At 53.5% G+C, this 11428-nt stretch overlaps 1 protein-coding gene across 1 annotated transcript; it reads right to left on the bottom strand.

The window, feature by feature from the left end:
* Window positions 1-294: 294 nt before the first annotated feature.
* LOC115319186 lies at window positions 295-1332 on the bottom strand. Its single transcript, XM_042288580.1, has one exon. The coding sequence runs from the start codon at window positions 1288-1290 to the stop codon at window positions 295-297; it is 996 nt and encodes a 331-aa protein (XP_042144514.1). The 5' UTR covers window positions 1291-1332.
* Between the last annotated feature and the right edge of the window lie 10096 nt (window positions 1333-11428).

The raw sequence follows: 11428 nt of genomic DNA, 5'->3' as shown, positions 1-11428 counted from the left end.
TCATCGACCTCGGGGCAAACCAGCTGACGCTGCGAAAGCCTGTTTTACCTCCGGTGGAGACCAACACGACGTCAACCGCGATCCGAGTTATCGCCGACCATGTGAACTTACCGCCGCGGTCGAGTGGTCGAGTGTTTTCGTCACCGTCATAACCGACTCAGCCATGCACTTTGGATTTGGATTTGGATTTAGTGGCGTCCCTTTGTAACGGGTGGCCGCTCGCCGGAAGTTCCGGCGATGGCCTGCCAAAAAAAGAAAAAAAAAAGGCTTGCTTAGTCTGGTTTCTAGCCAAGCCTAGCCGAGTTCTTGTTGTGGTAGAGCTTCGGTCGGGTCTTCGGTGTGGGGAAGGTCGACTTGGGCGGAAAACATCGGTTGTCCGGCTTGCGCTTGCACGTCCGGCCCAGCTCGCCTCTCCCTCTTCCACAGCCGCCAGGAAATCTCCCACCACTGCTCTAGTCGGCGCTTGGTGGTCTCGACGTGTTCCTCGCCGTCATCCCCCCGCTCCGCCGTCCGGAAGCCCAGCGCGTCCGGCAGATGGTCCACCTGGGGGCACGGGCTGAGGGCCTTGCACTGCAGCACCAGATGTTCGGTTGTCTCCTCTGCTGCTCCGCAGGCGACGCAGGTGATTGGGGCCCCAGCGTCATATCGCGATCTCCACAGCCTGGTCTTGAGGGTCCCCGTTCGTGCCTCGAAAAGCAAGCCGCTGCCCCTGGAGTCATCATACAGCTGCTCCCGCTCGATCGCCCGCTTCGAGGCCGCATACACAGTCATTGATGGTTTTCGTGTGGCCGACTCCGTCCACCTTCGCGTCTCGACCTGCCGCACGTGCTTCTTGAGGTCCGCAACTCCCTCTCGGAGCGGCCGGCCGTCCAGCAGGGTCGGTGGTACCTCATACTTCCCCGCGAGCCTGGCCACCCGTTTGGTCAGGCGCGTGTTTACACTCCTGTACACGAGGTACTTAAACACCCTCCTGGCCCATCGCTCCTCTCCGAGGCCGCAAAGACGCCTCTCGTAAGACAGCTTAGCCACCGCTTCCCTCGACTCAAAAGCAGACCATCCGAGGTCCCCCTGCACCCCTTCGTTTGGAGTCCCCCTGTGTGCCCCGAGTGCCATCCGTCCCGCCTCCCGCTGTCTAACCTCTAGGAACTCCCGAGTCTGAGACGACGTGCACAGCACCCGATTCGCAAAAGTCAGTCCGGGCACCATCACCATCTTCCACAGGCTACGAGCAACCTCGTAGCGGTCGAAAGCCCACATGGACGTTGCTGCCAGCACTCCCTTTCCCCTCATGGCCTTTGCTCGGACAGCCGATTCATGTGCTTGGATGTAGTTCCTACCCGCGGACAGGTGTACACCCAAGTACTTGTAGTCCGTGACACACTGCACAGTCTCCCCCTGCAGTACAAGCGGTGTGTCCAAAGCCCCCTCTACATTCTCTGTAGGCCCCCACTTCAGCACTTTGCACTTACGGGAGCTGAACTTTAGGCCCAGTCTGTCCCCTTGTTTTGTGCATATGTCCAGCAGCTGTTGCATCTCTTCACAGGTGCCCGCTGTCAGCACCAGATCATCCGCATAAAATAGTCCTGGAAGATGTTGTCTCACCATTTGCCCATTTTCCATGTAAGACAGGTTGAGGCCTCTCCCACACTCCTCCAGTTCTGTCTCCCATCTAGACATATACAACATGAACAGGAGAGGGGAAAGGGGGCATCCTTGTCGCAAGCCTCTTGTCACTGGGATTGGTTGAGTGTTCATGCCCTCCCATTCCACCACAACCGTTGTGTCCCTGTACAGCTCTTGGAGGAGCTCAAGCACTGAACCTGGCACTCCAATCTGTGTCAGTTCCCACCAGAGCCTTGAGTGGGAGATTGAATCATAGGCCTTTTCAATGTCCAAGAAAGCCGCCCATAGGTGTCTCCCCTCCTGTTGTACAATCTCAATTGCTTGGGTCAGCACATACAGGTTGTCCTCGAGCTGTCGGCCACTCCTGAAGCCGTTCTGGAGTTCGCCCAGTACATGTTTCTGCTCTGCCCAGCCTTGCAGTCTGCGTCTTATGACTTGCATGCCTACCCTATACATAGTGGAGGTCACAGTAATGGGCCGGTAGTTTGTCAGGTCTGTCTTCTCTCCCATTCCCTTATATATGAGCTTCACTCTCCCGTGCCTCCAATCTTCAGGTACGTCTCTGCCGTGTAGGACATCTCCAAGTGCACCTTGTAGGGCTTCCTTCATCTTGGGTCCCATTTTCTTCAAGACGCACATCGGCACCCTGTTCGGCCCCATGGCTGTGCCCGCTTGCATGTTCTGAAGGACTCTGTGCATTTCCACTTTCGATGGTTCTTCCAGCAAGTCAGAGTCTTCCGGGGTCTCTTCCCACGTGTTGTTGCTCTGCCTTTGTGCTGGCCCTCCTGTGCCAGGTGTAATTTCATATCGTGGATCCCCTGGGTGTGCCTCCTCTTGGAGCAGTTTGGCCACAGTCTGTGACACCAAGCTGAGACACTCCTCGTCCTTGACGATTTCCAGGGTCAGTGGACTCTTCAGGTGTTGTAATGCTGTTGTTGGCCTTCCTAGGCGTTTCATATGCCTCCAGAATTTCCTGGGTGCTGCTCTTCCGCTTCGCTTTAAGTCCTGCAGTGTATGCCTCCCCACTGCCCTTCTTCTCCTTTGGACCACTTGTTTGCACTTTAGCTTGGCTTCTCTGTACTTCTCCCAAAGTTCCTCTTTCACTTTCCTTTCTCTCGCTGCCCGATGACACCTGCAGGCCTCTTGGCGAATGTTGATGGCTTGTCTGATTTCCGGGTGCCACCAGCTTTTTAATTCCCTCCTCGTTGACATGCCCTTGCCTTTCTTCATCTTAATTTCCATGCTAATGCAATTCACAATGCTCTCATAGGTCATGTCTCTGTTTGCCACCTTTTCTAGCTTACGGGCAATCTCTTCAATCTCGTTCTCTCGTAGAGCTCGCTCCCTTGGCAAGTTACGTGTAGCGCCTGTGGTCCTCGGTCCTCCAAAGATAGCCAAGATTCTGTTGTGGTCGCTGCCAACACTGACCGCACCCTCCTCGTCGATGGTAACCCTGACCAGTTTTCTACTTATCATCGGGGACATGAGGATGTAGTCGATGCATGACTTTCGGTCTCCGGATACCCAGGTGTACTTTCCCTCACATGTGCTCAGTGTGTTTCCAAGTACCAAGTCATTGGTCTCTATCAAGTCAAGTAGGTACTGCCCGTTTCCATCCCTCCTACCGTCCAATTCCTCAATATGTGCGTTAAAGTCCCCCAGGAGAATTATGTCATCTCCATGGTTCCTCATCTCCTGGACGTCTTCATTCAAGCACGTGGCCATTTCTTTGTTCTTCTCCTTCGATCCTTTCCCTGTCCACCAGTACACCACTGCAACTGCCAGCGGTGTTCCCTTCACTGTGCCCCTCATCCACATATGTTCACAGCACTCCACTTTTGTTCTGGACCATTGTTCATTGTCTCGGAAGAGGACTCCAACTCCACCTTTTTTCCTCATTTCACCTTGCCTGTTACAGCCCTCCCAAACCAGACCTGGGAAAATGGGTGGGCATTCTTTTCCTCGTAGATGAGTCTCCGCCAGCCCAAAGATAGAGATTTCTTCTTTGTCCATCATGGCTGCAACCTCGTTCCACTTTCCTTCTCCCCGTCCTCCCTGCATATTTAGGAAAGCCACCTTCGTTCCTTTTCTCGCCACCTTTCTGTTTCGGCGTCTTCGTCTTCGCTCCTGTGACCTCTTCATTTGCCGATCACCCTTTCTCCCTGTGTCGAGGGGAAACCCTATGCTGGCTGGCGTCCCAGGACATGCCCCAGTTGGCAGTTTACCATGTGTGCCACCATTGAAAACAGGTGGGGGATAGGAGCTACCTCGGGTCTCCGTTGCACTAGCACTGGTGGCTGGGGCCCCCATTGCTGGGGGTGTGTGGGTTCCAGTAGAGGTGGAGGCGGGAGCCCTACGAAGGGGTTGGCCTGTGGAAAGCTCTGCTCTGCTGGGTGTTGTGGGCGGTGGGTGGGCCACGTTTTCTCCGTCTGTGACATTGCCTCGTTTTACCGCTGTTCTTGGTCGCCTGGACCGCACCGCTGTGGACGTACCGGTTTTGCAGTTCGTACCCAGCTGGAGTGAAACGTCTGGTTTGGTATCTCCCTGCCTCGTGTTGTTGTCTCCTGGTGCTTGCTCCCTTGACTCAGTTGACTGGTCCGCTGTGTTTGTTTCATACTTCTGCCTCGTCTGCGCGTACCTAAAAAACGACTTTTCACCCGGGCTAGGCGGTCTGCTACCTTCCTTCCTCCTTCCTGACTATAGTGCAGTCCATCTCTGGTCATGTCCTCATGGTACAAGTCCTTGCTGAGGTTGATGTATGTTGCCCTCAGCTCTTGGCAGAGGTCTCCCAACTTCACATTCAGTGACATGGCTGCAGCCTGAACCGCCTTTCCCCTAGTTGCAACCTCAGGCACTGCACAGATGGCTAGGACGTCACTTCGTTTCGACCATGTGTTCCTGAGATGGTCCACAATCTCTTCTGGCCTCCTTCCTTGCAGCAAATCCTTGATGCCAACATGGAGCACATAAAGTCGGCGTACCTTTCGTGCCTGACTCTCATAATCTTCAATTAGTTTCTCGGCCACCTCTGCTGTTGCCTCCCTGTTGTACAGCACCTCCAGCCGTCGGCTATCGCCTACTTCCCTGTCGAGCACGCGTGCGAAACGGGGTACGTTGTCGTCTCCGACTACAATCGCCTCTCGCGTCACACCCTGGGGTGGTCGCTGGAAGCCAGTTGTTGCATCACCCTTTTCTTCTGCTCCGTCCACGTGTTTCCGTTTGTCGGTTCGCGCTCCGTCCGAACTCCTCGAGGGCAGCGTACTCTCTAGGCTCTGTTGTCCCGCATCTGTCGTCCTTTCTGCAGCTTTCTCTTGCTCCACATTTGCCGCTGTGTTGACTTGTTGAGTGCTGGTTTCACCAGGTGCCTTCGTTTCTTCTCTGTTGCTCCGCTGGACTTCTAGGTCCTTTTCTCCGGCATTGCCTCGGTGGGAGTCCATGTCCCCACCGTCACGATTGCCATCGGATCGCACTGGTTGACACAAAACCGACCGTACACTGCCGGAGTGTGTCCGCTCTGGGGTAGCCGCACTGGCCGTACTCGCCACCTGGTCCTCTAACCGTCGGATCTGCTCAGTCAGGGAGCTCACCAGCGCTGTCAGCTCCTCTGTCCGCATCCCATGCATGTTTTCCAGCTCTGTCTGCCTCGTGCATATGTTGCAAATGAACGGGTCTGTGTCTTCCTCCGCCTCCGAGACATCCTTGTAACGGCTTTCTTCCAGAAAGGCCCACCTCCTGCATCCGTCGCACTTTATGCGCACTTCGTCGCCAGATTCCCCACTGCGCCATAGCCGTGGGCTCTGCTGGTTTTCCACTGGCTGTTTGTTATTCGCCATTTCGCCGTTTCGCTTTTTCGCCATTTCGCGAGTCACAATTGTACACAATCAAATTCGCCGGTCAGGAACCAACGTGCAACAACCGCCATTCAGTATCATAGTCCGTCAACAACAACGTGCACGGTAAAGCTCTTCTCAGTGTTGCCAACTCAAAAATTAAAAACCCGCAGTCGGAATCCCGAAAACCGCTAAAAAACCGCTAAATCCAAAACACAGCGCAAAACCACTTTTTAGACACTTTTTTTTTTTTGCTTTAATTTTTGACAAAGGTATAATAACAGTATAGATGATATCAATGCCATCTGAAAGGAAGCTGTCCTTTTGTTTAGACTAGAAATCTGTCACGCCACTTCACAGCTCATCCAGGTGATCCGAATTTGAAATTGCCGAGTGAGCGCATACGAACATGGCAAGGGACCCTTCAGCAGTGCGTGATTAGTCAGACCCGTTCAACTCGTAGAGTCGTCTGCTACCAGAGGAGAAAGATGCAGCGGTCGAAACATGGTTCTTCGTTGCAGCGTGCGCGACCAAATCCACATGCTCCGCAGATAGTTCTGTTTTGAAATAGCGGCACCTGGCTCGTCTGCTATCACCAGGAACCTCCAGTAGCCAGTCTGAGTTTAGGGTCTTATAGCCAGTCTTTTCTAAACTTTTGAGCGTACTTCACCACGCCCATTTCACGAAACAGTGAAAAAACGTCAAAGGAAAATTGAGACATTCATGCTGTTCAAACGTGCGCGCACAAAACAGGGAGGCATGTTCCGACATTCTACGCCTTAATGTTTTGATGACGTCACAGGCGTTACTCTCACAAACCAGAAGATTACTGAGAGTAAGCGAAGGCGACTCTTGCTTATTATCCTTGTCTTTATGGATATGAAAGGTGCATAGTTGACAGTAAATCGATATAACTTGTATATTGCTAAAAAAACCGCCAAGGTTTCAAAAACCGGCTAAAAATCCCGCCGCCCGCAAAACAATAATTTATCCCGCTAAACAGAACCAAAAATCGCTAAGTTTAGCGGGAAAACCGCTAAATTGGCAACACTGGCTCTTCTGGAAGGCAGCGTCCAACTGCTCCTTGAGAAAGGGATCGGTGTCGCACGAGGCGTAACGGATCTCCAAGAAGGACGTACAACTGTTCTTGTGACAAACTTCCGAGAGGAGCCGCAGCACCTAACGAAGGGTACCACTGTGGGCCACATTGAGGAGTTTCAGGCGCAGCCGTGGTCACCGCAGTCTCCGAAGAAACCTCGTTGTCACAACAGAACAGCACGCCGCCGCCGTCTATCGACATCAACCCCGAGCTCCCAGCTCCATAGAGATCATACATACTAACTCTAGAGGAAAAGGTCCGCCATTTTCCCATACATTCTGGCTGCCGCAAGCGGCGGATCATGCAGGCAGACCCTCGGGGTCCCAAACATGGTTACATCATCAGAGCAGTTTCGTGAACTTCAACAATCCACGAACTTACCGGCGGAAAGATATTCGCGTTCCTTTCGAAATTTTCTTTTTGCATAGCGCGCAGATGTACGGCCTCGCGTTAACGCTAAACTAAACCATATACCCGGCTTCGCCGGTGGGGCGCGGCCAGGCGCGGTTGAGGAATACGAAACTGCGCAACCACCAGATTTCCGAGATTTCGACAGAAGGGAAGTTAATGCAGCGTGATGACTTTATTGCTTTTTATAAGCGTTAGAATAGCTCAGAATTTAGTTTACAACGTTAAATTATCACTGTTTATATTGCTGAGAGTTTCACTCTTCGCGTTTACCATGGCAACGTTGCTTTCTTTCTCTCGTGTTCTGTCGCTCTCTTTTGCGATCGTTCACTCGGGACCCAGGATGTCGGCGCACGGGATTTGCCACTCCTCCTCACCCACCTTTACCCCCTGCCCAGCTCCTAAGCGCCGGCAACTGGTTGATCTCCTCGCCGAATACAGTGACTGTTTTGCCTAGAGTGCCCTCATGTGCGCTTCGCATAGAGTGATGCCAACTGCCTGTTTCCCTTTCCCACACCCTCTTCCACCGCCATTTTGTTCCTCTCATTGTTTTCCCGCGCGCCGGAAAGTGGCCTTTGTGTCCATCGGTAATCCCATTCGAGGGGGAAAATGCTAATCCTCCCTCCGTGGGTTCCACAACGCTGCTCCGAACTTCTGAGATAAGGTGCTTGTTTCCGGGAGGGTTATAAGCCCCACGGATTATCGCCGAGGAACAAAATGGCTGCTGGTTTGTCGGCGAGTGGTATTACAAAGGGTGGCATCACCCTAGCAAAGCGCACATGAAGGCTCCCTAGTTTTGCCACGTCGTCGAAAGTTCGCCAAACACCAATGGCGAAACATCGCGTTATTACAGACGACGACGCGCTCCGTGTCCATCAGTCGCCGTATCGAGTCTCCTTAAAGGGGCGGTGCAACAATTTGCGGACTTTGGCTAATTAATTGCGGGAATTGATCCCGGCCACATATAAAATGAAGGACCGAAAACTATTCTTTTCTGCTTGCCCTAGTTTTCACTAAAAAAAATAAAAGAAATTGGTATCTCTGGCACCCTTCAACTCAACATTGAAGCGGCACCAGCTTCGCCTGTGACGTCATTCGGAGTGGCGTTGGTTTCCGGTTGGGTTCTTCTGGCTTCCGTTTCCCCGGCGCTCGCCGGCTGGCCAGGCTCGCCGCTCTCCCGCTCTCCCGCCGATCCCCGACCAACATGGCGGCATGGGCGGACGGCCTGAGCGACGTCGAGCGTAAGATGCTCGCGACGCGACGGGCAGTCGAAGTCGAAGTCGAAGTCGAGACACCAGGAACAATAACGATACCACGATACTACGGACCACGACCAACGCACTCCGTCGAGCGAGGGAAAGTCGAAACGTCCGGGTTGCTCGTGTAGCCGCCGTAAGCGCCTCGGGCGTCGACGGATGACGGCGACGGCAGGTTTTGTTGACTTGCGGTAGATGGCGCCACAAATAATTCATACCCTTTTAGCGCCAATATTAGGCTTTTGAAGCGTTTCTGCATGCCTAAACAACAAGATTTTTTAAACTTAACCTTAAATCAAGCTTACAATTGCCTAACACTATCACTTACAAAAACCACTCCGAATGACGTCACACCACAGGTTCCATTTGCGGCCACCATGTGGCCGCAGGTTGGGAAAAAAAGCGTTTTTTATTTTACTATTACGCAAGGAAATAGAGGTATTTTGGTGTATGGTGGCACTTTTTCCGTTACTTTTGCCGAAGTAAACAATATAAAAAATACAAGCTGCACATTCGTTCAGTGTTAAAATCATTGCACCGCCCCTTTAAAGGAAAGGAAGGTGATTCAGGATCAAGTCCAAGAAATGCTCGACGACGACGTCATTCAACCCTCAAGAAGTCCATGGGCGTCTTCAGTCGTCCTTGTAAAGAAGAAGGACGGAACCCTGCGGTTCTGCGTGGACTATCGTCGACTGAACGCTGTGGCGAAGAAGGACGTCTATCCGCTCCCCCGCGTCGACGATACGTTAGACCGACTGCGCCACTCCCGATATTTTTCGTCGATGGATCTGAAGAGTGGCTACTGGTAGATTGAAGTCGACGAACGCGACCGGGAGAAAACTGCCTTCGTCACTCCCGACGGACTATACGCATTCGAAGTGATGCCGTTCGGACTTTGTACAGCGTCAGCCACCTTCCGGCGTGTCATGGACACCATGCTGGCAGGTCTGAAATGGTAGAGCTGCCTCGTTTACCTTGACGACGTCGTGGTATTTTCACGAGATTTCGACGAGCACCTGAAACGACTTCGAGCCGTGCTTCAAGCCATCAAGACCGCCGGCCTGTCACTCAAGCCGACAAAGTGTCGATTCGCCTATGGTGAACTTAAGTTCCTTGGCCACGTCGTGAGCAACAAAGGTGTTCTCCCGGACCCCGAGAAGACCCGCGCCGTAGCTGCATTTACGCCGCCGTCTGACAAGAAGGCCGTGAGAAGATTCCTCGGTCTTTGTGCCTACTACAGACGATTTGTTCGGGACTTCGCCAAGCTGTCCGCACCGCTGACGCACCTCACGAAGGACGCCGTAAAGTTCGAATGGACAGACGAACACCAGCGGTCATTCGATGAGCTGAAACGAAGACTCCAGACGCCCCCGATTCTAGGCCATTTCGACCAGTTCGCTGATACAGAGATCCACACGGACGCCAGTAACACCGGACTTGGCGCGGTGCTAGTTCAAAGGCAGGACGGGGCAGAGCGAGTCATCGCATACGCGAGTCGGATGCTGTCTAAGGCGGAGAGGAACTACTCAACAACTGAAAAGGAGTGCCTTGCTGTCGTCTGGGCAATAACAAAGTTTCGCCCATATCTGTATGGAAGTCCTTTTCGCGTGGTCACGGACCACCACTCGCTCTGCTGGCTCGCGAATCTGAAAGACCCCTCCGGACGCCTCGCCCGGTGGAGCCTACGACTGCAGGAGTTCGACATGACCGTTGTGTACAAGTCCGGCCGGAAGCACAATGACGCCGACTGCCTGTCAAGAGCTCCTGTCGAGGCCGGACCTACCTGTATCGAAGACGACGACGATGAGTGTTTCCTCGGCGCTTCGGACGTCAGCGACATGGCAGCACTCCAACGAGACGCCCTGAACTGCGAGCGCTCATCGAGCACTTAGAGGGACAAGCGAGTTAGGTTCCCCGTGCTTTCTTAAGAATCCTGCATACATTCTCCATGCGGCAAGGGGTGCTGTACAAGGAGAACTTCGTCAACAACAACACAGCATGGCTGTTGGTTGTTCCTGCCAGCCTTCGAGATGAAATATTCCAAGGATGACATGACGACCCAACGGCTGGACACCTTGGCTACAGCAGGACGCTGGCCAGGATTCGAGAAAAAAACTACTGGCCGAGGCTACAGAAGACCGTTCACCTATACATTCGATCGTGCCACGAGTGTCAGTGACGCAAGAAACCGCCGACGAAGCCGTCAGGACTTCTGCATCCGATTTCTCCCCCGTCTATGCCGTTCCAGCAGATCGGAATGGATTTACTTGGCCCTTTCCCGTCGTCAACGTCGGGAAACCGCTGGATTATCGACGCCACCGATTATCTCACACGGTACGCCGAGACGAAAGCCCTTCCAGCAGGCACGGCTGTTGAAGTCGCCAAGTTTTTCATCGAGTCCATCGTCCTCCGGCACGGCGCTCCAGAAGTTTTGATTACTGATCGCGGATCATCGTTCATGGCACAGCTGACCCAAGAAATCCTCCGACTCAGTCACACCAGCCACCGTCGTACAACTGCGTACCACCCGCAGACCAACGGGCTGACGGAGAGACTGAACAAGACAATCGCCGACATGATCTCTATGTACGTCGACGTTGAGCACAAGACGTGGGACGATGTGCTGCCCTACGTCACGTTCGCCTACAATACGGCGGTTCAGGAGACCACTGGATTCACCCCTTTCCAGCTGGTACATGGTCGGAAGGTGACGACCATGCTGGACGCAATGCTGCCCCATGAGCCATCTGACAATCAGAGCGACGACGCCCAGGTGGTTGCTCAACGCGCCGAAGAAGTCCGCCAGCTCGCCCGACTCATGATTCAAGACCAGCAACGCGTCGACGCAGGCCGCTACAACCTTCGTCGCAGGGACGTTCACTTCCAGCCCGGAGACAGGGTGTGGGTGTGGACGCCCATCCGTCGCCGCGGCCTCAGTGAAAAACTGCTGAAACGGTACTTTGGACCATACAAGGTACTTCGTCGCCTCGGCGAGCTGAACTACGAGGTGATGCCCGATGGAACAAGAACATCACCACGCCGCCCACCACGACCTGAAGTCGTCCACGTCGTGCGCCTGAAGCCGTACTACGCTCGATAGGACTGTGGATCTTATGTGTTTCAAATAACTCTTTAGTTTGCCGTTCTTTTTATGTGCTTTGTTTTGTTTTGTGTTGCATCGGGGCAATGCACTTTTTTAAGGGGGGAGTAAT

The sequence above is a fragment of the Ixodes scapularis genome, unplaced genomic scaffold (assembly GCF_016920785.2).
Source record: "Ixodes scapularis isolate PalLabHiFi unplaced genomic scaffold, ASM1692078v2 PGA_scaffold0__279_contigs__length_252992795, whole genome shotgun sequence".
In the NCBI taxonomy this organism is placed as follows: domain Eukaryota; kingdom Metazoa; phylum Arthropoda; class Arachnida; order Ixodida; family Ixodidae; genus Ixodes; species Ixodes scapularis.
Note: the sequence above shows the minus strand (reverse complement) of the source record. Positions and strands in the feature narration are given on the sequence as shown.